The sequence below is a fragment of the Rhea pennata genome, chromosome 11, assembly GCF_028389875.1.
Source record: "Rhea pennata isolate bPtePen1 chromosome 11, bPtePen1.pri, whole genome shotgun sequence".
Lineage (NCBI taxonomy): Eukaryota > Metazoa > Chordata > Aves > Rheiformes > Rheidae > Rhea > Rhea pennata.
The window spans coordinates 4902900-4930738 of NC_084673.1; the positions used below are offsets into that span (position 1 = coordinate 4902900).

The following is a 27839-nucleotide window of genomic DNA, read 5'->3' on the forward strand; positions in this document are numbered from 1 at the left end:
TTCTTCTCCCTGGAGACTGTGACATTCTTTATTCCTTTCCCAGAACAGCGTGGGAGCAGTGGCACATATTGAACTTCCCTCTTATTTTTTGCAGACTGCCCAGAAGGTCCATAAGGTAGCCAAACAGGTATGCAGCCGGCTGGGACAGTACAGGATGCCCTTTGGCTGGGCTGCCAGGTTAGTAGTCTAAAAATGCGCTTTGGCCATTATAAGAGTTGCTGCTGCAAGTTATCTGGGAGGATATCAGGCTAAAAGGGCAAAGTGCCAAGCTGTTGAAGTCAGTGATGTTGCATGGAGGCAACAGAAGACAGGATCTGACTCTGATTGCTGAAGCAGAATTTGGATTGGCCTGAAATACTCTATCTAGAATTAGAAACAAAGTATTGAAAAGTAAACAGTGCTGGGAAGACAGTAACCTTTCTGCTGACCTGTAGCTACTGATAGCAGGGGAGAACATTCTTGAGGACAAGTTACACCCTCCCTTTCCACTGCGGGAACTGGTGCAGAAATCCCTTCTGGCACCAGCCATTGCCAGGAGGGAATAAGAGTGGAGGACCTTCTGCTCCAGGTATGGCAATCAGCTGAGCTGTGCCTCCCATTTTTGTCTCTGCTTTGATTAAATGTTCTTGGGAATGACTGGAGATAGCGATGCAATTCCCTCACTGTTCTTTCGTTGTGGCTGATAAAAGTACATCTGTGCTAACAGAGGAAGGTACTACAGGTAAGTTCATCACTCCACTGCTGCCTCCTATTACTTCGTTGCTACTTGATGCTAACACAAGGAATAGTAATGACATAGGAACACCAGATGACTATCACACTGGGCTGTGATTTCATGGTGTACAGCTTACACTATGTATTTTTGAGCTGGATTTTCCTGTGACATTTGCTGCTCAGCTTCAGGAGTGTATTTCAGGGAGACAGTTCATTTTTGGGAGCCAGTACATAGCCTCAGCCCTTTTCTAATGATTGTATCAGCCCCATGGTGTGCATCAACTTTGACAGGCTTTGGATTTTTTCTTGCTGGGTAAAGAGCTATGTTTGGAGTCCAAGAAGCTGAGCACCCAGCAGCTTGGTGTTGGGAGCTGTGTCACTCTTCAACCCTAAAACAGCTTGCTTGTGGGCTTCAGAGGTAGTTGTTTGCACAGAAAGGTGAAAGGGATGCTTAACATTCTTACTATACACAGATATCTGCAGTCTTTATATTCAAGGGCAAAGATGCAAGTGTTCATGCAAGGAGTAGTACAATATTCTGCTTTGGGTTCAGGAGGAAGCTGATGTCTGTCCTCAAACTTGTCTTCACTGAGCACTCCTTTCCTGGGATGTTTTCCAAGCTCTGGCCCCATGTGGGGCTGAGCAACCAGGAAAATAGTTTACTACTTGACCTCAGAGGAAGGGGACTGAAATGAGTGATGCTGCTTGCAGTTTTATGCAACAGGCCGAGATCTTGGTGTTGCTTGGTGCTGCAGTCTGTATGGGGGTCTAAGCATTGAACTGGGGTAGGAGAGTGATGGGGACACCTGGAGGTATTCAGAACAGTTACAGGCCAATGAACCTTTCCCCAGATAAAGTCCTTCTGCCTGATGTATCAAAGATCTCAGATGTCTGCCTATTTACCAACATATAGGAAATGTGTCCTGTATTTTTTACAGGCCAGTTTTTAAAGACTCACAGGGAACTCTGGATTCTGAAGGAAAATTCTCCCCTCTGTACAAGCAAGACAGCGGCAAACTCTCAAATGAAGATATGCTGAAGCTTTTAGCAGAGTATAAGAAGTAAGTGTAAAAGACTGGTGCAGAGGCTGAGCAGGCATTTTAATATACATTTTGAAAAAGTAAGTGTAAGCATGAGAAGACAATTTCTATACTCAGAGTAACAAAAAGCCATACTGATCTTTTCAGCACATGACTTTTCAAGATTCACATTCTTGTTCCTTTCTCCCTAATGCAGACCAGAGAAGACAAAACTGCAAGTCATTCCAGCCCAGTTAAATATTGTCATCAAAGACATCCCACTAGACTTCACAAGTAAGGATCTTGGATCTGAAAATAAGTACTGATGGTGTTGACCCTCAGATGTTACTGGAAGGGCTTTGCTATTTCATTAGAACGGAGGATCTCAGAGCTGCAATAAGAAATGAGTGGTTCAGCTGACTGCTAAGTCTTTCTGATGAATTCTGTGGAGGGACGGAATCCAAGCACAAAGGTTTTCTTTAGGGGTGCATATACTTTGCAGCTTGGTTGTCACATTCTAAATTTAAAGGAAACCCCCTGTCTGCTTTTGCTATTACTATTACACCAATCTCATGTAGCATTTTTTGTCTTTAGCACCAGAGGGCTTCACAGATGTGGTCAGTGTGATTCCTCACTTTGCATATGAGGAAACCAAGACAAAGACAGACACTTGTTTGGTGTCACCTCCTGCAGTAGCTCATGTCACAGGTTTTCTAGTCAAGTTCTCTACCTGAGAGGTTTTCTGTCAGTTTTTTTTTTAAGGCCATCACTTGAGCTGAACTCTCCCTTGTGATGGATGCTTCAGTCAGGTGATATTTGCATGATTTGTATAAATAATAATAAATAATAAAAATAATAATTAAAAAAACTTAATAGGTCGAATTCCTGAAAATGCAAGGTGCAAAGCCAGTGAGGAGCTAGGCAGAGCAGTGGCCCCAGCCTAAACATAAGCAGTTCATAAGACTTTTGCTTTGCCCAGAACTAAAGTGCCACTTTCTTGTTCTCCTTCCTGCTGACAAGGAGGGCAGAGTCTGATGGTGCCTCCACACTCATCTTTCCTCAGTATTGCTAATGCAGTTGGGGACCACAGATGTTGCATGATCAAGAGGAGAATTTTCTCAAATGACTTCAAAGAGAGTGGGAGAAATCCTGCTGCCTAGTCAACACACATGACCCTCTGGCTGAAGAGAAGTGGGTGCTCAGGAGCAATGGTGGAATTTCAGACACACAGATTTCCTATCACATTAGCTATACTTACAAGTTTGTCAGACGTGCTGATCTGGGCTTTCCTTCCCTTCTAGATTGTGTCACAGCTTCTTATATCCCTATAAAGCCCTTTGAAAAGAGCTGTGAGAACATTGCAGTTGAAGTGGAGGAGCTTGTCCCAGAAGTTGCCAAATACTGTTATCCCTTCACTGTCTACAAAAACCACCTCTATGTCTACCCCTTGCATTTGAAGTATGAGAACCAGAAGGTTTTTGCAAAGGTGAGCAACCCAGAAAACAGGCTGCAGACAGATGCAGCATGGACTAGGGTGACACTGAGGATCTGTAGCAACAGCTCATTCTCCTATTCTCCCTCATTTCAGGCAAGGAATATTGCTGTCTGTATTGAGTTCAGGGATTCAGATGAAGCTGATGCTCGGCCATTAAAGGTGGGTGCCTGTTATTTCTAGGGATCTAGAGTTGCCATTTGCTTGTGGTTGGGTATGGGTACAGGTATGGGTATGGCAGCCCGCCTGAGCAGGACAACAGAAAAACACTGAGCTTTGATGCTGGCTGTTTTAATTTGATTGGGTAATTTACGGTGGTAGGTATCCTGAACCAAGCTTCTAATTTTTCATTCCAGTGTATATATGGCAAACCTGGAGGTCCTCTCTTGATAACAAATACCTATGCTGCTGTGCTGCATCACAACCAAAGTCCGGAATTTTACGATGAGGTAAAAACAAAACAGTGGGAGAAAACACATTTGCCTGGATCCTGCAAAGCCAACTGACTCTTTAGGACATCTCTTTTTCCAGGGCTGGGTAAAATGAGGATAAAAATAATCACTAGGTCTTTGTCTCAGCAGAAGGGCTCAGCAAAGCTCTTTCGACTTTCTCAATTTTTAATGCCAGTTTGTTTTCTGCTGTCTTTATTGTCACGCTTTGTGCACTTCAATCACACGCCCCCATTAATAAGTAATGTGCAAATGTGATGCAAATGTTAGCTAGGAGTTATCTAAGATGGGTGGAAACATGTCTTGTGTAACTGCATACAACATAACATTTGTGAATTAAAAAAGAACTTAAGGTATTACTCCACAATTAAAAATACAGTCTTATCTGTCATGATATCATTTTAGATTAAAATTGAGCTTCCAATTCACCTCCATCAAAAGCATCATTTGCTTTTCACCTTCTATCATGTCAGCTGTGAAATTAATACAAAGACAACAACGAAAAAGCAAGACACCGTTGAAACTCAAGGTATGTTCACTGCTTAAATTATTTCTATTGCAATGTAAGAGTCCAAAATGGAATAAATATAGGGAAAATAAAAATATCAAAAAAAATTGATTAAAACACTAGCCTATTTGAATTTACTTTTTTAAAACAATCTAATATAAGTAGTCAATCCAAATTGGAATAAAACACAAATGTTTTCAATGTATACTAAAGCTCCTTTTTTTGCTGCAACATGACAACTATTTCATCATGATCTTGACTTGCTTGCATCATCAACGAGCAGCGAGTCTTCTTGAGAGTCAAGTCACCAACGAAAGCTTGGCCCAAAATCAGGGCCTCAGGGGCCGATTCTGCCGACACTGAGCATGTGTAAGTGACTGAGCACACACAAGTCCAGTTGAATGGGACTCTCCTGGCAGCCAGGGTCCCTCATCCTGGTGCACAAGCTTATGCACCTTTTCTGTCCCAGAAATCCACTTCTGAGTTGCTGAGATCATGGTTGTGCTGTGTCTGAATTTCATTCATGAAGCCTTCAGGTGAAATGTGCTTTAACAAGGCTGACATGATCGATCCCAGCCTAGTTGAAGCCACTTGCTCAGCTGTGGGTTGGACTTCCTCAGAGTGAGACACAGCTCTTATTGGAGCTTGAGATAAACATACATCACTGTGGGCATACTAACTTTGGACCGTTGATTGCCTCCACAGTGGGATACGCCTGGGTCCCACTGCTGAAGGATGGACGGATTATCACCTTGGAGCAGCATTTGCCTGTTTCATCCAACCTTCCACCTGGCTACTTGAGTCTTGGAGACACAGAGTCACGAAGGGTAGGAAGGTCATTTAAAACGAGCCTTAACATAACAGGGAGAAGAAAGCTGAGCTTTTGTACCTCTGTAAATTCTGGGCTTGTGTTTGTGTTGTGTACCTTTTTAGCAGTCACCTGTTCTGGGAAGCATCCCTGGGATGCATGGTTGGAAAGATTCCTACTGCAGTGAAGCCCCTGGAGCTTCCAGTTCTTAGGGGTGGGATATAGGACACTTTTATTCTGCTTTCCATAGTTAAAAGGGTTGCAGAGACTATTTTTTGTGACTGTACAGACTGGGTGGTTGCATGTTGTGTGCAACACGTGTGTTGCAGCTACACACTACTGGTCTTTGCATTGGGGAGTGTCCTGTTCCTCTACCCCAGGCAATGCCTTCTGACCAGGCATCTGTTTGCACAAAGCTACTTTCTTGCCACAATTTGAAACCAAATACCTTAGTGTTGTCTGTTCTCAGCAGTCCAGTGTGGATGCGAAGTGGGTGGATGGAGCAAAGCCGCTGTTTAAAATCAAAATCCATTTGAACTCCACCATTTACACCCAAGTAAGTTGAGCACCTCGTTCTTAAAGTCCTCCGACAAATGCAGAGGAAATGACTGCTGAATCTCTACTGCTGCTCTGCTGTAGCGGCTGTGGGAAAGGGGTACCTGGGTTTGTGGAGCAGCGCTGAGATATTTCTGTAGCAGCAGATCTAGGATCGCTTCCAGGGAGTCCGTCCTTTGTGTGGAAGTGATAAGGTGGTTGTGTGACAGAGCCCTGGGAGGAGAGGTTGGTGTTTTCTTGGCCGATTGCACTGTAACTGGCAGGACCAAGGAAACCTTTGAGCAAAAGAGATGCTTAGATGATGCAAAAGAGCAAAGAGCTCCTGGAAGATGGGAGGTTTCCCTAGGTGTTAGTCTGTTCACTGAATTAAGAGAAAAAGTTTTCTGACAACATCACACACTTTTCACAAGAAAACAGAGCCCTAATTTCCGTTTAAAAACAGTTTAGGCAGTTTTGCCCAGTCATTGTGTGCAGTGCTGCCTTACAGTGGTGATGTACTTCCCCAGCCTTCCTGTGAAGTGCAGCAGATATCCCCCACGCATGTTCTGGGCACCTTCTATCTGTACTGCCCGCAGGGGAATGCCCTTGGCAGGGCTCCTTGTACTGTGCTAGATGGAATCAGCTGCATTTACATTCACTGCAACTTGTTTTTGGTGTTGTCTAAGCCTGGCTTGGGGTCTTACGGATTCTGCACAGTACTGAAAGCAGCAAGATAGTCCCACTTCCCTACAAATGATGTTCCCAGGTGTTTTTGCAGGATTAAATAACCCAATAATAAAATGTAAGCTTGGAGGAGGAGGGAGAGGAATGGACAAAAACAAGAAAGGAGAGAGAGCCTCAGGTGAACTGCAGGAGATTGGCAGGGCAGGCAGGGAGGCAGTCTCAAAGAATCGCAACTAGGAAAGGAAGGCTCCTGCAAGGCACTTTTGAACAGGGTCAGGGCTCAGGATAGTGCATGCAGGAGAGCATTTTAACAATGGTGGCAATTTTGTGTTTAATCTTGAAATTAATTGGGAGCTAGAGGATAAGCGGTGACAGGTAACCTTGGAAAAGGCTGGAAGCAGTACTGTAGTACAGAGAGAAGGCATCTAGGGACCAAGGCAGAGCCGTGGGTAGTGAGGCGAGGCTCACTAGGGACGTGGCCCTGGCCTGCTGCTGCAGAGATGCAAGGATTTGCAAGTAGTAGCTGTAGAATAGGGTGGGCTGGCAAAGATGAAGCTGCTGCACTGAACTTGCTTTTCATCTTTTCCAGGACATGCACTTGCACAAATTCTTCCAATACTGCCAGCTGGTTCAGGCGGGAGCTAAGGAAGTCCCCGGAGAGCTTGTTAAATATCTAAAGGTGAACAGTGCCTTTCAGTGGGCTTTGTTTATGTTTCTGTGGCCTATCAGACCAGACCCCTACCCATATAGACACATGCATTCCCTGCAGCATTCCAAGACTGCTGCATTCTGCAAAATCCTTACCTCCTGCTTTCCTTACTGACACGACTGCCCGCTGTTTGTGTGCTGCTTCCTGCTGCCTTTCACAGGAGATACAAACGGGTAGTTAGCATCATTCTGCCATGCTCACAGCAAACTCTTTCTGGAGGGCTCATGCACTCCTCAGCAGGCAGTCTGCAAGAGCTGCAAGAGGTTTATCCACCTGCTGCATTAGTCTTGATTTAAACCTTTAAATTATAGCACGATTGCTTGTTTTCAGGATTTTTTCCATTTAACACAGGATTTTTGTTCAGACAGAAAATAAGATCTGTGAGATTGTAACTCGGTTACAGTTAAATTGAATCATAGATGACCCTGACCCAGCTTTCTGGCATTCCCTGCAACATGAGTAAGGGCCTAGGAGCAGGTCCAGGAAGGCTTCTGCAGGGAATAACTTTCTTGGCTGTTTACGATCCTTGTTTCCTTTCTGAACAGCATGTTTTCAAGTGTGCTGCTGTAGCAACAGCTCCACTTACAGTGGTGGGGATTTATCATCACAAAGTTACTGGGTGTGTTTCAGATAATATATAAATATTTAAAGCAATAAAAATAATGGCAGGTTTTTAAGCCAAACAGTTGTTGCCTTGTTGAGCACTTCATGAAGGAACTGGTTAGATCCCAGCCCTGCATAGCCACAGGGATCTCACTGCAGTCTTGCAAGGAGAGAGACATTTACAGGCTAACCACAAGTTAGGGCCTTCTACCACCAACACCTCAATTATTTAAATACTTTAGTATTTTAAATACCTTGATACAGATTTAAGAACCTTTCTTTAGATTTGCAGATTTGAAAATTTAAAATGATACACAGTGTCTTCCTAGACTTATATCTTGAGACACAGGTGAAATAAGGTATCTATGAGATGAGTGAAGGATGTATGCATCAGATCTTGACCTTCCCCAAATCAATTCTGTTTCCAATATCAAGACATGCTCTTTGAAAAAAGTCTTGCAGCAAGTAATTGGTTGTCAATTTTACTTGCTCCAAAGGCACTTGTGAAAATGGGACTTGAACACTTCGGAAAACTGTCCCAAGTGACAAGAGATGGAAACAGAACTTCAGCCTTGAACTCTGGGTTACTGAGGTCAGATAGTAGCATGTGACCTCTAATTAAGTCATTGCTGCCAGGGCACATCTGAGAGGAGGATTAATACCTGCCATGAGTGATTCGTGTTGCTCCCTGAAGGCTCAATGAGTAAGCAGTAGTTTAGGTCCAAGTCCTCCTGCCCTCTGACAGTCTGAAGCGCACACCCTGAAGCATTTGCTAATGCCTGTCCTATTGCCACAGAAATGTCTGTGGACTATAAATATTTCACAACATCTGTAAAATATTGAACTAAAAGTGTCTGTGTTTTGAACATTTGTTTTAGTGTTTGCACGCCATGGAGATCCAAGTAATGATTCAGTTTCTACCTGTAATTCTTATGCAACTATTTAGAGTCCTTACAAATGTGACCCAGGAAGATGAAGTAGCTGTCAACTGCACCATGTGAGTGTCTGGTAAACCATGCATCTTTCTTCAGTTACAAATGCAAAGCCACAAACTACAGTGCAAATCAGGTGTGGTTTCCCAGTACAAGGTGTTAAGTGCCAGCGCTGGTTGGCCTGGATGTCCAGGCTGGCCTCCCACCAGATGCTGTGAAACACCAGAGGCTCTCTTCTCCTGGTCCATGCAGATGGCATCGTGCAGCCTGGAGTCCTTGTCCTGAGAGCATGTACAAATGAAAAAAGGAGCCCTGCAGGGAAAATTGTGTTATTTTAAAGATAGCTGCTGGATAGGAGCAATGGAGACAGTGAGGAGGTGAGGGGATACTTAAGCAGGTGATGCCTGTGGAAATTAACCTTCGTGGTTAATTTTTCAAAGGAAACCTGATACTTTGTCACTTAGGACAAGAAATTCATTAGCAGTTTTCCAAATGGCATTTCTATTAAAGATCCTACAGAGTTTTGCAAATTCCTTACTGAAGGATGCCAGAATGGAACCTGAGACCAGGGACTTGGATATTTCTCTTATCTGTCACTTAATTTGGTTCAGAGGCTTCCTTCTGGAGGTTTAAGATCTTCCCCTGTTACATAGGGCAAGGTTTGCTGGTGGGATGCTTCTGGTTGTGAAGAGAGCTGAGTTACGTATTGAAAGGCTCCAGAGCGTATGTGAGCATCCTGGGCTGCAAACAGCAGATGTGGTTTCACCAGAGACCCTGCAGGCCAGTCTCCTGAGTCAGAAATACTGATAAAAATCCCTTGGTGTTGGGATAGGTGTTACACTGCAGAAGTACCTGGTGCGTACATGTTGTCCCAGACCATAGAGCACTATAGATGAAAGTACAGGATCTTTTGTTTAACAAGGCTCTGCAATGTCTGCAGCCCCAAGAGGGCAGTGCTGACTAGGGCTTGCTCGCGGAGGAGTGCCACTGCTAGATGTGCTGCTCACGCCGGGCCCAGAGGGAGCAAAAGGCACAAAAGCACCTTTCCTTCCTCGCTCTGGCCATAACGCAAGTTAATCTCTAGATTAAAAACATCCAGACTGATTCCTCCTTTGCCAAGTGGTGTGATGCAAAGGGGAGTACTGGAAGTCACTCTATGGAGATCTTAACGCTTACTCCAACTCCAAGAAGTGCCTTGCATCCTCATGCTGAAAGCATCTGGCTCCTCTGAAGCCAGAGGTCAGAGTCTGAGCCCTGCTTCTCCAGGGATGCAGGGCATGTTGAGGTCACAGTCCTAGCTCAGCTTGTTGATGTGCAGTGCAGGTGATGGGGACTCGCCCTGCTCAAAGCGCTGTGTGATCCTCCTCTGCTCAAATCTCCAGAGGACGAGTACGGGAAAGCAAGTGACTCCAGCCACATGCTGAATGACCGTCTCCCAAGTTCAGCCTCAGAGATTTTTCAAAGCTTTGCTTGTTCCTTTCCAGGTTTAGCTCTGTGTTTAATGACAGCTATTTTGTCATCCAGGCTTTCAGAGTGGAATTTAAAATCTGCGTTATCTGATAAATTATTTGTAAAATCTTCTCTCTGTGGTTTGGCCTGTGGCAAAGTGCGGTAGTTTGTTGTTCCCTCTGACTACGAGTGGAATGTAAATCCTTGATGTTGGCTAAGGGAACCAGGTGCTTGCTGCCCCCATAAATTCCCTGGAGTGCTTCCAGAAGGGTGGCGTGTTCTCCACTGTCAGCATGTCCCCAGTGAACTGCAAGACAAGCCAGAAAATAATATAGTGCAAATAACAAGGAGCTAGGGAGGATATATATGACATAAATTGAGTAAAAATGAGCCTTCAGAATTAATCAATTTCAGAGATGCAGGAAGGTGTCAGAGCATAGCAACCTTGGAGCATTTTTTCCCCTTCTCAGCAAAGGTTTTGTGGGCTTTTTATATTGATTTTGTGGAGGATTTTTTTTTAGTGTATTGTAGTGTTTTTAATTAGCACTCTCATTAGTGTTAGGAAGAGGCTTATAGAGAAGACAAGCTCAATATGTGATAAACTGTGGCATGGAGGAATCTTTAGCATGTGTTTGCTCTCCGCTTAGCAGTTTTGTAGATACAGCCACTGTTGGGTGACACCAGCCAAAGAGAACTAGGTGCAGAGCATACAAACTTAATATGTTTTTGTTTTAAGCTTAGCTAACACCTGAATGTTGTTCAGGTGCCTAATGCTCACTGCAATATGAGTTGAAGTTGCTGCAGGCCTTTAATCCCGGCATGCGCTGAGGCTATAGATGGTGTCCCGTGTAGAGGCTCGCTCCACCTCACCTCCTCCTCACTCAGGGAGGCTGGAGCCTTTAATGCAGCTGGCCAAGGTGACACCTCACCCAGGACCAAAGTGGGGAAAAGGCTTTGGCAGCCTCAGCTCTGTTGAGGGGCTGTGCTATGGCAAGGATGGTGTGGCCACAGGAGCTGTGTAGGGGAATAGGCAGCGGATACCAATGGCTGGAGAAAATACCAGTTGTTGGCTGGAAAGCTGGGCTCTTTGTAAACCAGGCTGTGCCAAGAATGAGTCTTCCAGAGTTGGATAAGGCACAGGCAGCAGTTTTGTCCGTGAGCCAGAGGTACTTGCCCTTGCTGCATGCTGAACACAAACCATGTTTCTCCTCAGGGTTCTCCTGCACATCGTGTCCAAGTGCCATGAAGAAGGCCTGGACCACTACTTGCGCTCTTTCATAAAGGTCGGTCACAACACCACACTGCTCTGTGAGGCTCCTCGCTGTGAGCAGGCATGCTGCTGACACTGTTCCTCTTGCCTCTCAGTATGTCTTTCGAGCTGAGAAACCCAGTGCCACGCAGGCAAAGATGACCCATGAAATCCTGGTCCTTTCTATGGCCACTATCTTGAAGCAATCAGCAGATTTTCTAGCCATCAATAAGCTACTCAAGGTAAGTATTGGCAGTACTTGGCTACCAAAAATGGAAGAAGAGAAGGGTGTAAAGCCCAGGACCCCCACCTGTCCAAACCAACGGCAGGAGCAAAGCTGGCGTGCGGGAGCCAAGCTACCAGAGCAGTTCTTTGCATCCACATCCTTGAGGTTCCCAGCTTCCAACAAAGAGGAGTACTTGCAGGGGGGCTGACTGTGCCAAGGCTTGTGGCAGGACGTAGCAAAGGGGGGTTCGTTTTGCCAGTTTTGTCTGTTTATCTGTTTCCTTCAGGCCACCCTGAGACTAGTAGAACCCACACAATGCTGGCTGCACAAGCACAGCCTTGCTTCTGCAGGGCTTTACCACAGCATGGAGCAGGGCTCTCTCCTAAGCTCCAAATCCTTTTTAAAAAGCTTATTTGGGACAGGCAAGAAGTGAGGAGTTTAGTTTAAAAGGCTGTTCAAACTTGCGCCCTCCTTCATACACTGCTTCTTCCCCATGTAGTCAAACACGTTCAGCCCCGCTGAGAAGTATAATCGTATTCTTTGTTCGTTCTAGTACTCGTGGTTTTTCTTTGAAGCACTGGCAAAGTCTATGGCAATATACTTATTGGAAGAAAACAAAATTAAGGTAAAAATAAAATAGTTTGCTACATTACAGAGCCATCACAAACTAACTCTCCCTCAAAATTATTCTGAAAATGTAATTCTTTGTCTTTATACAAACTCGACAAGCTGAAAAGCTAGTCAGATCTTTCCTTTTTTCCTTTTATTTTTTTCCTTTTCCTTTTATTTGCTTATTCCCGCCCTTTATAAATTAAAAGTTCTAAATCTCCTTGTGGCCTGTGCCATCTCCTTTTCTGTTACTAGCTACTGGCATTTCAGCCAGTGCTTTCTTTGTGCCAATATTTTGTTAGAAAATAACCTAAACAAATGCTAAAGGAAACTTAAGCCTGGACTCGGTCCTCTTGCAGCAGTGACTATATGACATGCTTTTGGTTTCAGCTTCCCAGAGGCCAGCGGTTCCCTGACTCCTACCAGCATGCACTGCATTCGTTGCTGCTTGCCATAATTCCTCATGTGACCATTCGCTATAACGAAATTCCTGAGGAGTCCAGGAATGTCAATTTTAGCTTGGCTAACTTCCTGAAGGTCAGCAATTTCTTTCCTTCTCCCAGGCTTTAAGGAAAAGGCAATTAGAAGTAAGCAACAAGCAAACAGATGTTTGTACTCAAATCTCAGCAGTTTCCTCAGCAATGAAAACTCTGGGGAGTTTAGTTTTTGCAGGGACAGAAAGAAACTATGACCCCCTCCTCGTATGTTACCTGGGGTTTTTAGTCATGCCTAGCAACTGTTCAAAACCTGAGATTAAATATATGTGCTTTCATTTTAAATATTTCTATTGTCCACTGGAGAGCTAAGTGAGGTCATCCAAGTAATTTCAGAGAAACAGTCAAGTAAATTTTGGGAAGTGAGCAGCAGCCTAGAGGATTAAATTTAACTGCTGGCAGGATGGTAGCACAGAGAAGATTTAAGATTATTGTTTTCTTTAATGATTGTTCACACATTGTTATGTTTTCTGTAGCGCTGTTTGACCTTTATGGACAGAGGATTTGTTTTTAACTTGATAAATGATTACATTTCTGGATTCAGCCCAAAAGACCCTAAGGTAAGCAGGGTATTTTTTGAAAGACAGTTTGTGGTTGCACATATCTACATCAGTCAAAGCTCTGTAAGGATTATTTTATACCTTTCCTGGAGGCCCTTTAAACACAATTCCTGCAGAGTCTTCTGGAGACAGAGACCGCTTTGTCTGGACCAAGAGCCTGTATGCATCTGGGCTTTAAAACAATGTGAAGAGTCAAAGCAGTCGAACTGAAGGAGGGATTGGTTAATAGTCTGGGTGACAAAGGTAATAGATGCATGAGAGAGAAGAGGTGGGGGGACTGGGCAGTAAAAGGCAAGAATTCCTTGTCTCAAGTGACAGTTGTGTGCAGTGACATTTTGAAGGACCAGACAAAAATCTGCTGATTATTACTGAGAATCAGCAAGTATTAGTTGAATTCCCTGCACAAGCAACACACTAAACTGGGGGAAAATGAGTCAAACTGGAATCGTATTTTGTTTGTCTGGATTTTCTTTTTTTCCTCAGCTCCTCATTGAATACAAGTTTGAATTCCTTCAAACCATTTGCAACCATGAGCACTACATTCCTCTGAACTTACCAATGACGTTTTCCAAACCCAAGCTGCAGAGGGTTCAAGGTATGTCCTTTCTCAAGAGACTGACTAGAGAGCTATAATTTATTGGTCTTGATGGTCTCTGACCAGATGGAACTTGAATTAGTATCAAATAAAACTGTCCTGGTTAGCCTGATTTACATTAATCACAGGAAAAGATACTGTTCTGGCACTTTTACATTACTGAACACCAGATTGGTCTGCAATCAATCCTTTCAGTATTTCTTATCTTTAGGTTTGCATTGGATTAACAATATCCAGAAGAAATTACCTTTTTCAGTAAATAAATAGTGCAAGTGAAATCACAAGAGGGTGATTTAGATTCCTTCTACTTTCACTTTGAAACAAGAGTATGGCCATGTACTCAGTGTTTGAGCTTGTGCTCAAGCCTGGGCTGGAGGCAAACAGTGGAGAGCTTGGGCCCATGCCAATCTTTAGTGTATACCAAGCATGTATGCACACATGGCACCACCATGCATCCAAGCTTGTCTTGCAGTTTTACTGTGTTCCTTTTGGTCCTGCCGTTGCTCACTGCAGGGCAGAGGGGGGTTGTAAGGAGCTGAGCTCAGTGCTGTCCAACAGGACAGATGCCTGTGGCTGTGCTGCAGGTGACAGTATGGGACACACAGCTCTGGACCCAGGAACCTGCCTAGCCAGCCTCCTAAGATTAGTGTAGCTTCAGCCTCATTCTCTCTGGGTCCTGATGCCTCATCTGTGCTAGATAAATACACCAAAGATTGCAAGATTTGGATCCTCACAGCCTGGCCAAAGATGAGAGTGAGTTTGGGGATCTTCCCTTGGGAAAGCTTAGTGGATTTATTTTAATGGAGGCAATGGATGCTTGGCTGAGCCTTAGAGTGCAGCCACGTAAATCCCATAATAGTAGCCTTTACATCCAGGTGGCCAAAGCAACAGTAACTCACAGTTTTTCTTTGCTTTGGTGTGCTTTCTGAGCTTTCTGGGCCAGCTGCTAATCTGTTTGTAAACTCGCATCAGTTTGGCTACTTGCCTGGCATAGCTTAACAAAGTGCACTGCTAAAAATGGCTAAGAAAGGGACAAAACATCACACAACACTAGTGCTTTCTCATTGCTTACTGGCAGCGTGATAACATACAAATGCTTTTTGGTTCCTGTTCAGCTCTGCATTTGCAGTGGTTAAGCTGAAAAGCTATTAGAGCGGCTCATCTTTTCTTCTCTGTTTTACTCTGAGTAGGACTTGCCAGGTGAGGTTTTATTTTTAATATATATATTTTAAAATAATGGTAACAATTGCCATTCAGATGCATCTCTGGCAGCAGAGTAGCCTATCCTCATTCAGCAGAAGCCCCTTTGGGTGGTGCTTGTGCTCTGCCTGCCACGGTCAAGATGTGTAATGAGGCATCTCCATTGCAAGCTCCTCTGTTTTTATGAACAGTCCTGGGATTACAGGGGACGGGGACCCCGGAGACCTGGAGGTACCATGTGAACCTTACCGAGGAGATGGGATGCCTCACCTCTTTATCTGCTTACTTGAACAAAGATGGGGGATGTGCCCACTGATCCTCTCTAATATTCTGTTACTGAGAAAAGAGGGAATAGCTTCCAGGGCTTCTGCAGCAGAATTAGATGCAGACAGGCAGGCAGGCACATCCTTGTGGCCTTGCGACCACATCCTGTTGAGTTTCAGAAGCATCTTGGAGCAGTTTCTCTGGAATGTCTCCACGATCAGGAGGCTGCCTGCTAGTCTGCGTCCCTGCTGCCTTGCCTGGGGACATGTGGGTTTCATCAGCCAGAGCAAACCCTGCAGCCTGTCCTCAGAGTCAGCAACTCAGAATTGTTTTTGCAATATGGTGATGGCAAAAAAAACTCAAGAGATTGATAAAAGTTGGAAGTTAAGCAATAGCCTTACAAGTAGCGTTAAAACATGAAGTGCTGTCCAATTTTCCAAGGTCTAGAGCACTGCTTATTCCTGTTCCTTTTTGGTGTCTTTTTGTTTGTCCCTTTTCTTTTTACACATAAATCAGATTTTTTTTTCATTTGCTGTGGAACGGTTCACTTCGGAACACATAGGTCCAACCAGAATCACTGAGTCCTATAATGCAAATTAAATATGCAGCCACCAATCAACCAGCTTGCATCCAGTTAATGAAATAACCACGGTGTGTGACACTTAGGCATTTGCTAACAATGAAAGCTAGGTAATGTTCCAGATTGATTCATAAGTAACATTTACTGGTTTGTGAAAGTCTGATTCAGAGGAAAGAGAAAGCAACTTAATATCTTCTGTGGCAAGGGGACAGAACTGCTGGAACCCTTCGGCTGGGGTTTTCAGAGCTCTGTGTGTGCACTGTGCCTCACTGCAGAGAGACTTTCACACCTGTGGGGTTTTCAAGAAACCATCCAAGCTGAGCACACAGCATTTGTTCCCTTTGGGGAAAGAACGCACAGCTTTGGGGTTGTCCCTCTGGGAGGCTTACTGCCATACTGCAGCAGTCAAACTCTACCCATCGAGCTCTACCCAGGCAGATGGGCTGCCCAGAAGAGAGAGCGGTGTCAGAGCGAGGTCACTCTTAGCAGCCCGAGCACACGTGGGCTGCAGTCTGTCTCTGTTGCTTCTCTGCTACCTTATGCAGGCGAGTTAGTGACAGCGATGCCTTACCCATGCAGCAGCCACTCCTTTGCTCACAGTATGGATATTGCCTCCATCTATAGGAGGCACAGAGAGTACAAGTTAAGCTAACTAAGGTTAGGTGATGGGCTGCCTTTCTTCTCTAAGTCAGTGCAGCTTGTAACTTCTGCTTGTGGAGAGCTAACAAAATCTCACAGTGTGTGGCTAGCAGCTCCTGGCATCCTGCCCTGCCTCCCTGGCTCCTCACAGGGGGATTGGAAAGCCTGGATGTATAAACTGTTGGAGGATACAGTAGCAGTCACTTGGCACTGTGTCCTTGTTTGCATCCCTCAGGCTTTTCAGCAGCTGCAGTATTTGTCTCTGTTCTGCTCTCTGACTCTGGCTAAAAGGGATGCACATCCCCTGAGGATGCAGAACAAATTGCAGAGATGGCATGCTAGGGCTAGGTGACCATGATAAATGCACCCTCTCCACTGCCCGTTACCCTGTAGAGGTCAGTGCCTCTGCTGTTGGGAATTCCAGGCTTCATGAGTAGTTTGGGGATTCATGAGATCCCCCCCTGTCGGGAGCAAAGCTGTCCCTGCACAGTAAGTAGAGCTTCCTTCCCTGGGTCATCCATCTCTGGCTTTACTGTTAGTCTCTGGAGCACAGAGGTTTGAAAAGCATCACACCATAGAGATCCTTCATTTAGCTGCTGCTGAAACAGTGAGGGCCAAAATTAATGATTAGCCTGAGCTGGAAGTTGACAAGTTCTTTGGTATGGCTTAATCTACTGGGAGGAAAGGCTGTAGTCAGTTCAGCCTTATTAAAAGATTCCTGTACCATAGGAGAGCGAGTGATAAATCATCCTTGTGGACTATTTTGTCTTACCTGACCATTCTGTCTTACTCCGAATAGATTCTATGAACAGGTTCCCTTAACCACTGCCTTGCTGTTTCTTTCAGATGTAAATCTTGAATACAGTTTAACTGATGAGTATTGCAAGCATCACTTCCTGGTGGGGATGCTTCTCAGAGAAGCCTCTGTTGCCTTGCAGGACAACTATGATATCAGATATACAGCCATCGCAGTCTTAAAAAATCTCTTGATAAAGCATGCCTTCGACAACAGATACCAGCACAAGGTCAGGCATATTTTGTTGGTTTTTGAACATAATATCCTTGAATTTCCTACGAAGACACACATCAGAGTTTTAGATTTTTGCATGGTGCATTTTGGGGTACTCAGTTCTCTAAAAAGTAATTAGAGTCACTGATAGTTACAGCATTACAGTAATAGTTCTAAGGAATGATCAAGGAATACAGATAATGAAGTCTGCTAATTGCAGCACTCTTATCCATGCTGAGTATTTAGGTAATAAAGCCCTGAGCCAGTACGGAACTTGTGAGTGCTATTAGCCAGGAGGCTATTCAAAATTAAGCAACATCACTATTCTTCTGGACTTGGAGCTAAATTAATATCCTGCATTAATATACTCTAATTAGGAAACAGGACTCATCTCTATTACAAGTTAACTGCATGTTTTACTAATTGGTGAATGAGAGCATTCTCAGAGGATGCTGGGTTTCTGCTGGGTAGCTCTTCAGCTTTCTTCAGGCAGAGGATTAGCGTGTAGTGTCACTGCAAGAGCTCAGACTGGCTTGTTTCCTTTCTTGATGCTGATCTATGCTGAACCACCTATTCTTGAAAGCATGGAGCTACCTGAGCAGATACTGCCTGTTCTTGCTCTAGGCTGAAAGCTAGTCTCTGTTGAAAGATTAGCTTTTCCAAATGCTGCTAATCCACTGCATTCCTGGTTTTGATCTGGGAACATGAATCGTTTCCTGGACCCGAAGGCTGGGAGAAGTGAGCCCCATGTGCCAGGGACTCCTGCCCTTTTGCATGGACTGGAACCAGCTCCCCTCCTCTCCCTTCTTGGCATGTTTGGCAGCACAGCTGCAAGGGCTGCATGGGAGATGGGCTTGCTTCTCTCTGCAGTGAAATCCCTGGTGATTGCACTGCCTGGATGCAGCACCACAGCACGTGTTGGGCAGCGAGGCATGGTACGGCAGGAGTGACTTGCCAGCTCTCTGCTGAGGCTGGATCAGAGATGGCCTGCTCTTCTGGGTGCCTATCTTAAAATTAGCCCCACTGAATTTTTGTACATGCATTGTGCTCAGAGCTGTGTGGCCGGGAGTCTGGCTGGTGCTGGGGCAGGATGTTCAGCTGCCTGCCTGGAGCTGGGAGTGAGATGTCACCTCTCTGGCGGGATGGTCTGGATGTGCCCAAAGCTGCTGGCACAGGCTCTCTCCAGCTGCAGAAATCCTGTGTTCGTTGCCATAGAACAGCTCAGAGAGGGTTTTCTCAACCCTTGGACGTTTTCAAGATTTCTTTTATTTTTGTCATCCCGAACCAGAAGAAAAGGTTAAATTCTTGTATCAGTCCAAACATGCGATACAATTTGCAAGCCTTATGTATTTTTTAACTTTTCTAGTCCAGAGTAATCAATTTTTACCAAAAAAGAGTTTGGGGTGTGGAAGCCTTGCATTTAGAAAAGGTCAGGTGGACCATTCTCAATCATTTCAAAACCTGAAAAACAGATGCGTATCAGTCAGTCCAAGTAACCCATTCCTACAAACTGCTTCATCCAGGAGCATTTTTATGGATAATTCCTGCCTGGAAGCAATAGTCATCATGCGGCAAGGAATGAATTTTTTTTTTTCATTGCTCGTGGGTGTTGCGCTTGAAAATCAACCTGTGCAAGTGAAGTGCCAGCCAGGAAATCTGAGATTTAGTTTGTCATGCTTCCTCTATGACTGGGAATGTTGCTCAGCCTTCAAGATCTCTGTCTGCCCTAAGCTAGCTGCTGGAAAGTAACACCTAAGTGCAGCTCTGCAAGGGGAAATGAGAAGCCAAAAGATCCCACATCCTCACAGACATCATGTGTAGCCTCTTAAAAAAAAAAATGGCTGAAGAGTTTTCCTTTTTTACCCTCAGGCTGTTGAAACCCTGGACTCTTACCTACGTTTTCCTCCCTGACTGTGTTTCAGAACCAGCAGGCAAAGATCGCTCAGCTCTACCTGCCACTGTTTGGGCTGCTCTTGGAGAACATCCAGCGCGTGGCTGGCCGCGACACGCTCTGCCCCGGCACGACCGCCAGCAGCCCGGTGAGCAAAGCCCGGCGACCGCTCTTCGCTCTTCCCTCCTCGGCCCTGCTCGCCCCGTGCCCCCCACCACCACCGTGCAGCTTGAACTGTCCGCAGCTGGCCTTAGCTTTGGAAACAACTGTTTTTTTTTTTTTTCCTCCCCGCAGCCCAGTAATGTGCTTGCTTGTTTTCATTTTGCTTTTCCTGAGCGGTTGTTCTGTTTGCAGCACTGGGTACGATAGCAAGCCTTTTGCTTGCCTCTACTGTATCCCTTTGCTATGTGTCCAATATTGTGAGGTGAGATGAGGCAAGTCCCTCTGTGTGCAATGAGTTATAACTCAGCCTTATACTCCGGCAACTTAACTTGGCAGTTGCCTGTCTGCCTGAGGGCAGTGTGGTTTCCAGGCTGGCTCAGTCTTGCAGGCCAGGCATTCCTCCTTGTTCAGAGCAAAATTAAAAAAAAAAAAAGAAAGGTATTCAAATGAAACAAATAATTTCAAATCAAAAGATTAAAAAAGTAAGGAAAAAATTGCTATAACTTCAGTATGTTTGTACAGCCATTCTTTGTACAGCTCCCCAGGTCATTTGTATCCTTGTTATGGAAGTAAGAAAATAGATTTTTTTTTTTTTTTAATCAGCTTTTACAAGGCTACTCTAATTTGCTTTTTTATTTCATTATTCTCTTCCATACTTTGAAGAGGTATTATCTTCCACTGGTAGAAAAAAAGCCTCTTATTGCTTTGCAGGCATCCAGAGATGAATTCGTGTGCAATTTTGCATCCCCCTCAAACAGATCCAGTCTGATTGCAGACAAAGATACAGGTAAATTAATTTTTCTGAACTTTAACTTTCTCACTATTTTAAATTAAACTATTACTAGTGCTCAGTACTTCACAGCTGGTAAACAGCCCTCACCCAAAACCTCCTCTCAGAAGACAAACTTCCTCTCAGAGCTCATATTCTTTTCCCTGAATGTTGTGCGACCCTAGCTGCTCTTTCCACCACATCCGCATTTATTCTCTCCGCATGACCTGCTCTGTGCAATGTCAGTGATGGGCCAGTGCCCTGCAGAGTGCAGGTGCAAACAGTATCATTGTGGGGTTGGTTTCTTTGGGTTTTTTTTACAGCCTGTGGAGCAGCACTTCCAAATGGGCATGAGATAAAGAGAGAAGACTCGAAAGGATCCCTGAACTCGGAGGGGGCAACGGGTTCCCCGGATCAGTGCGAAAATGTAATGTATTTGGGGTTAGAAGGAACGATGTTCACTGCACAGATCTGTGGCCCATGCCCAGGCTGTGCCAGAAAAGAAAGGTGGGAGGGAGGAGGAGCTCCCTGAGATCGTGTTCTCAAGAGTCAGCTTAAAAATATCTCCATTTGAAGCAAACGAATTCATATTTAATCAAGGAGGTCAGACTCACTGATCTGGTATGCTTTTTGTCTTTAAAAATCTCTGAGCCAAAAATACAAATTGTTAAAAACTGACTTATTAAACATGAAAGACAAAATCTGCAGGGAAAACTCTGCTCCCGCAGTGCGCTTATCTGTACACAGATGTATTTTCTGTGCTTGGATGGGTTTGAGCCTGGCTGAGCAGTGCCTTATGTGGTGCTGGGAGCCTGTGTCCAAGCCCAGCTGGAAGGCAAAACACCGTGACATGATACTTCCCGTGACCATTGACTTGAGAGATGAGACACTTGTAGGAAAACCAGTGCAGCTTAACGACCATAATCCCAAATTTGCAGTAAGTGACTGTGGTCAAACCACAAAGAGGTCTGACCTCAAGCGTTCAAAGAGTGCGTACTCTCCTTGTTGCCAGATTACACATGTGGAAATCAGGTATTTGTGCAACCCGGCTCTGATTTTCCTCAAGGCACTTTGCAGATGTCTTGAGTTGGCATGCATCATTCCTGCGCCTTTAACAGCTTTGGCCTTTGTGATAAGGAAGGCAGCGATTATCTGGGCTGCTACCAGCAGTGTCCTGACAGGCTCAGGAGAAGGTGGAGCATTCCCGGCTCCGCTGCACGAATCATGAAAATACAAGACCGAGTTTAGCCAAACATTTGAATATCAAAATGTTTGTATGCAGCAAAGCTCTTAAGGATATACATCAGCTGTGCCTGGCTGGGTGGGAAGCATTGTTGTTTTCAGCTCAGTTCTCATCACCCTCTTCTATGTCCTAGAAGGTACATTTTTTCAGAGTAGTCGAAAACTGCTTTTATAGTAATAAATGTCATATCCACAAAGCTATTTAAACGCACTGCTGTGACAAGGTCTCTAGTGGAGGTGCACAGCTTTAAAGCTGCTGAACAGAGGCAAGGCACACTGTCTCTTTGGGTGAGTTGTGGGCTGACTCGATGGCTTGGCAGGGGTCAGCAGTACAGTTCTGGCTATAGCCCTGAATCTCCAGTTCTAAAGTGAATGTTTAATTCTGTTTTCTTATGACTCACATTCATAGAATGAACAACAAATAAGACCTCTGGGTAGCTCTCCAAACATGTGAGGCACAGCTTAAAAAGAAGGGTCCTGCTTAGAGCTTAACTGTATCCATTTGTCAGAGGATATGGCAAAGGCTTGCAGAGACAAAGCAAAAAAAATTTGGTGAAACTTTAAAAGTCTAATCTTTCCCACCGCAGAATAATTAGCCTTTCCCACACAGATTGACTCACCAGAAGTATTTCAGCTCTCTTTGTCTAAGTCATCAAATGGGGAGGAGGGTAAAAGCACTTCTAAAAATCAAAAAAAGATTTACAATTCTTTTTTAAGCTAAAAGCTCCTATTTTTCTATTCACTGTGACATTTTGTTTTGAAATGTGTCTATTTAAACAAAGTTAGCATCTTGCTTTGCATCTTGAAAGCTAATTAACTATTTTGTTTGACAAGAAATGACTTCAAAAATGTCATGGAGCTTAAAAGTTCTAGAAAACTTTAGAAAGCAAGGGAAGTGAAAGCAGAATTTCTGTGTGTTTAGTGGGAAATGTCATCCTTCTCCACCCAGGAGGTTTTTTCTGGGCAGAAAAGAATTTGGCCGTTTATCCAGGATTTCCAGACAAGTGCCTGCTGGATGAGCAGCAGCCCTGATGGGTGAGATGCCTCCAAAGCATGTCGTGTGCGGTGCTGTTGGGCTGTGCACACAAGGGGAAGAACAGAAACACCAGCATGCCCAGCAAGTGCGCAGTTTGCTGTGCCCATGTTGTCCCACGTAGTATCTGGCCCCATGCTCCCTTCTCACACAGTCTAAGCCTCCTTGGCCACTGCTGCTGGCCTCTTCATCACCTCTGTGTCTCGTTAGATCCGCAGAAGCTCCACGAGGAGTAGCGTGTCGCACTGCAGCCGTCTGGACCAGTTTGAGATCCGCATGCTCCTGATGTGCTACCTCTACATTGTGAAGATGATCTCTGAAGGTTGGTGGCTCTCGCACGCTGGGGGTGTGCACTGGGGTGGGCAGCCAGAAAGGCAAGAGACCATCACCAACTGTTTTAGTCTAGAAGATATGTTTGTTTGGATGTTTTTATGTCACTGGATTTTTTTTTTCCTTTCAGATACTCTTCTAGCTTACTGGAACAAATTCTCCCCGCAAGAGCTGATAAATGTCCTTATGCTTCTGGAGTGAGTATCAGGAGCCTCGAACACCACACCTTTGCACCCTCGTGGCATGCAGTATTGACAAAGAAGAAATGACTGCCCTGTGCTTCTCAAGATGCACCCATTCCTGTGCAGTACTAGAGGTGTCTGGCCAGGATATAGTGAAATAGTTTTCTCCTCTAAGGGCAATTTCTATCACTGAAGCAAGGCGGAGTGGCTGCTGTCCTGCACACAGCAGTCCAAGCTGTGGAGCCCAGCTGCCCACGGGAGAGCATGGCTCACAGCGCCAGCACCTGCAGCAGCTGGTGCCACCTCCACTTTGCAGCCAGCTTGGTGGAAGAGATGGGTGGGGAGGCAGGGGTGCGCCGTAGGGTTCGGAGACCATGGGTATGAGGTCAAGGAAAGCTTAAACACAAGCCCTAAACACACATGTGCAGAGAAGTGTGTCCACAGGCAAGGACAGGGTCGATTAGGAATGACACAAAACATTTCAGATCTGCAGAATCTGTAACACTTTTTTTTTTTCTTCTTCTTCTTTCTAGAGTGTGTTTATTTCACTTCAGATACGTGGGGAAGAGAAATATTGCCAGGTAGCGTACTCTTCTGCCGGGGCATCGCGGGCCCCTGCCTGCACTCCCGGCTGCGGCAGGAAGGGAGCTTGGGCACCAGTGCCAGGCCAACGTGAGCACGCAGGAAGCTTGCGGGGCCGGCAGGGGGACGGGATGCTGCTCACTGCCTTGAAGCCAGGGCAGCATCCCATCATCTTAGCACCCTGCCACTTCCCTCCAGGGCCAGTACGAGACTGAGGTGCTGCCAACTGCCTGCATGTGTTTGCAATGGCCCTTGCAGTCAGTGCAGGAGAAACGCAAGTGCGGGCTCTGTCTTGGTGGCGCTGAGCAGCAACCCTGCTGCTTCATTAGCTGTAGGACCATCTGGTGCAGGCAAGACCAGTTCTGCTGAGACCAAGGCAGCTCGGTCAGCCCTGCTGGGATTGTCCAGCGTGAGGTTAGCAGATTGGAGGGAGGCCAGGACTCCTGCCCGGTGCCTCGTGTAACCTGTAGTGGTGTGGCTGCTGCTGCTCATCCAAATCCTCAGCCTTAGTTTGCCCTTGTAGGGTGCACGATGCCTGGTTATCCAAGCATGTGGGAGTCGATAGGAAATCTCAGACGATGCCAGCACTCCGCAGCAGACCTGGAGGGATGCAGGTGCGACTTCAGCATCTGGGCAGCTTGGAGACCTCCTTCACTCTCAATCACAGTATGTATAGAGGAGTGAAGTGGGACTGTGGAGTTTTAGCCTCTTAAACTGCATGCAGCCTTTTTCCATTTGCTCCTTGTTGCTTTTGGATGTCTAAACTCTGGAGAAGTACCATGATCACTGGTCTCTCTGCAACATTCCTATATTTGAGGAAGGGAGGGGAGGAATTTCAGACAGTCCTTTAAAAATCAGCCCTGGAATTAGTATCTGCACAGCTTTTTCCTCTCACTAGTCTTGACTCAGCTCCCTCTCTGATAGTGGGTGCAGGAGACCCTCTAGTTTGGGCACTGAGCAGGACAGGTGGAAGAGCAGCCCTAGGGGAGTAGTTCGGCCCTATGCCGAGACCTGCACCAGGACATGCTCCCTAAAGTCTCTCGACGTGGCTGAGTTTCACCCCCCTGGGGCACACTGCTGTTTCCCGTTCATGGATGCCACTTGGGCACCTCATTCATAGAATCATAGAATCAGTAAGGTTGGAAGGGACCTCTGGAGATCATCTAGTCCAACCTCCCTGCTCAGCAGGGTTACCTAGAGCATGTTAGACAGGGTTGCATCCAGACAGGCCTTGAATATCTCCAGAGAAGGAGACTCCACAACCTCTCTGGGCAACCTCTTCCAGTGCTCTGTCACTCTCACAGTGAAGAAATTCCCCCTCACGTTCAGGCAGAACTTCCTGTGGTTCAGTTTCTGCCCACTGCCTCTTGTCCTGTCACATGGGACCACTGAAAAGAGTTTGTCCCAGTCCCCCTGACACCCTCCCTGTCTGATTTTGAACACAATGAGATTAAGTTAAGATACTGACATTTGTTTTCTTGGAGAGCATCAACAGAGACTGTGTCTCTAAATCTTACCTCATCTTCCAGCATACATGGAGAAACTTATATATTTATCAGCTTTTAGGTTTTGTGGGAGCTGCAGTGTTGAACACCATTTGCTCCTGATTTTCTTTCTGTCCCCAGATGCAGGCACGTCAGAAGCCGATATTGTGCACCAGGCGTTACTGGAGGGCAATATTGCCACCGAAGTGTGCCTGACTGTCCTGGACACCATCTCTTTTTTCACTCAAAGTTTCAAGGTCAGCACTAGAATTAAAAATGCTGTAGAGAAACATGTTCTGTTTCTGTATGTTTGTTCATTTTGGTGATCCATTCTCCTAGAGAATGGAAGGCAAATGATTGGCAGTTTGCTTACTTTCCAAAACGCTGAGTGTTTCACGGGATTTCAGAATAATTATGCACTTATGCAATTCTACAGTTTGTTCTAAACTGCAAGACCAGAGAAAATTATGTGGGCATTATACCATGAGTGTAGGCATTACAAAAATAGAATAAGAGGAAATGTGCATCATAGAGAAAGGAGGGACCAGAGAAGAGGGAAATAGACTGTTCTAAGAATGCTAGATCTCTATTTTCTACCAGTAATTGCCTGGAAGCGAGGCCCGGATTTCTCTGAATTGCTGCACACAGATGTCTCTAGGCAAAGGCATTCCAGTTGCCATTACCAGTTCAGACAGGACCTGCACCACCAGTATAAATCTTCTCCATTTTGTGAATCATACTTTTGGCAGTCATTGACATCCACAGGAATCAAACCTCTGTTGAGAGAGCTCCAGGTTGGCAACAAAATGTTGAAATATTGCTCCAGCAAATCTCTTCCTCAGAATGTGATTAGAGGAACACACTCATAGCAGTGTCTTGCATAATATCACATGGACAAGGATACAAGAGTAAGCACAGCGAAGACCTCCTTTTTAGATATATTGAACAATGTAATGAGAGAGATCTTATCCTCTGCTTCTGTTACAGAGCAACAGACCAACTTCAGTGCATAAATTAAATTACTGTGTAATAGCTTGGTAACAGCGGAAGGTTTTAGAAGGAAGAGTTAAAACCTCCTTGACATTCACAGTTGCCTCTTTTTGAATATAGCTGAACCACAAAACAATGTGATTTTCAAACCACAGGATAGACTGGATTCCCTTCCGCTTTATTGGGCTTCTGCTTTGCTTTTACGCTCATACAGTGTTACCACACAGAAGTATGGTCTATACTGCAGTAAAAGTGCTGATGCTTTTCTTATCAATAGAGTAAGTGGGGCTCAGTTGAGTATGATCCTTCAATTGAGTATGGGTTGTAAACTTACCCAACTCCACAAGATGTGTATGAGATGTCAAAGACAAATCCGAACATGTGCAACCCTGCGGCTGGCAATCAAATAGAGATGGTTGATATCCTATGAGTATAGGGCTTCCACATTCCTGCCAGACGGCCGTGAAGTGCCAGGCCTCCAAGGATGGCCGCAGGCAGGAGCCATCCCTGAGGGCTTGAATGTGCCGCAGTCATTGGGTAAAGCTGGTAGGTACACACACAGTGGTTGTTTGTCAGGGACTTCCCGGTAATGCAAACTTTTAGAGTTTCAGGAAGGGGCCGAAATCCTCCTTTTCTGCTCTGGAAAAAAGTCTTTATGCAGAAAAAGTAGAAATAGGCAAAATAACTCTGACACCAAGTTTCTTAATCCTCTCTAGGTAACTGTGTTTTATCATCTTTGTGTAGGGGAAGGGGAAGAGGGAGGTGGGTTCCCAGAAGGTGCAAACTGCCAAGATTTTACAAAGGCAAGGGAACTGTACTGATTTGCTACAGCTAAGAATCTTTCCAGTGAAAAGATGTGTTAATGTCATTCTCTCTCTCTCTTCTTGAGCTGCAAATAAAACACTCGTTGAGACTCATAAAAAGAAATAGGAAAAATAAGAATGAGAGCTATGCTGATAATAGCCTGTTTTATTTAAAATGACTCTGGGAACTGGTGAAAATTTGTGCAGATAATCGAGTTAGATGTTGATTAATGATGCAAAAGTAGTTAGATATTTTTGTTTTATTTTCTGCTATAAAAATATCCCTGTTCCTTATCTGGCTTAAGAATTGATGCGATTCATTATGTAAAGTTATCTCCACCATTTCCAGCTTCAGGCACGATGTTTCTGCAAAGTTAATTCTCTCCTTGCTTTCCAGACCCAGCTGTTAAGCAACGATGGCCATAACCCACTCATGAAGAAGGTTTTTGATATTCATCTTGCTTTTCTCAAAAATGGGCAATCGGAAGCAGCTCTTAAGCACGTGTTCGCCTCTCTAAGAGCTTTCATTAGCAAGGTATGTAATACATAACTCCAAAGGTGCTATAGAATTTACATAGGCTTGAAAGAAGAGACCAATATGCCATTTTGTGCTGTTTGAAGATGAGTTTAGAAAACAAATTCTTCACCAATTTAAAAATGAGCTCAGGTTAGATTGTCTTTTTCAGCAGTTGTTGCTCCTTGTATACCATGAAACAGAGAAATCTCCAGTATTTCCTTCATTTGCCTTGATCATAAAGCTCTTATTAAAGACTATTGTCAGTTCCACCAAAAGCTGATGTTTCTTGAATTTTTTCCCCAAAGAGGCAACATCACTAACAAAGCTGTTGCCAGAATAATACTTACATACTGGACCTGCTAATCCACTAGCTTCAGGCTGCGTTTGAGAAAGGGTTGTAACAGCTGGACCTCTTTCTACAGCCTTTTGACTTCCCAAGCCCCGGAACACAGTGAGGCTGCTTAATTCCCTGAGCTCAGGCAGAGTCAAAGCAGTAGCTAACCACATATGAGCTGTGACTGATGCTAT

The 27839-nt window shown here is 44.9% G+C and overlaps 1 protein-coding gene across 4 annotated transcripts in view; it reads left to right on the forward strand.

Moving 5' to 3' along the window:
- Positions 1-27839, forward strand: part of DOCK11 (dedicator of cytokinesis 11) — an 87689-nt gene that overhangs the window by 37005 nt on the left and 22845 nt on the right. For 3 of the 4 annotated variants that reach the window (XM_062584852.1, XM_062584854.1, XM_062584855.1), the window contains exons 14-40: positions 95-177; positions 1653-1775; positions 1951-2027; positions 3035-3219; positions 3322-3387; positions 3582-3674; positions 4080-4203; positions 4888-5009; positions 5460-5546; positions 6798-6887; positions 8399-8517; positions 11115-11184; positions 11267-11392; positions 11930-12001; positions 12376-12522; positions 12956-13039; positions 13523-13634; positions 17164-17342; positions 19249-19365; positions 20091-20166; positions 20472-20575; positions 22634-22745; positions 22884-22950; positions 23469-23516; positions 24041-24183; positions 25143-25258; positions 27192-27329. In XM_062584852.1, coding sequence (XP_062440836.1) covers positions 95-177; positions 1653-1775; positions 1951-2027; positions 3035-3219; positions 3322-3387; positions 3582-3674; positions 4080-4203; positions 4888-5009; positions 5460-5546; positions 6798-6887; positions 8399-8517; positions 11115-11184; positions 11267-11392; positions 11930-12001; positions 12376-12522; positions 12956-13039; positions 13523-13634; positions 17164-17342; positions 19249-19365; positions 20091-20166; positions 20472-20575; positions 22634-22745; positions 22884-22950; positions 23469-23516; positions 24041-24183; positions 25143-25258; positions 27192-27329 — 2880 coding nt within the window. The remainder of the gene's footprint in view (positions 1-94; positions 178-1652; positions 1776-1950; positions 2028-3034; positions 3220-3321; positions 3388-3581; positions 3675-4079; positions 4204-4887; positions 5010-5459; positions 5547-6797; positions 6888-8398; positions 8518-11114; positions 11185-11266; positions 11393-11929; positions 12002-12375; positions 12523-12955; positions 13040-13522; positions 13635-17163; positions 17343-19248; positions 19366-20090; positions 20167-20471; positions 20576-22633; positions 22746-22883; positions 22951-23468; positions 23517-24040; positions 24184-25142; positions 25259-27191; positions 27330-27839) is intronic. The other variant, XM_062584853.1, reaches the window with a different exon arrangement.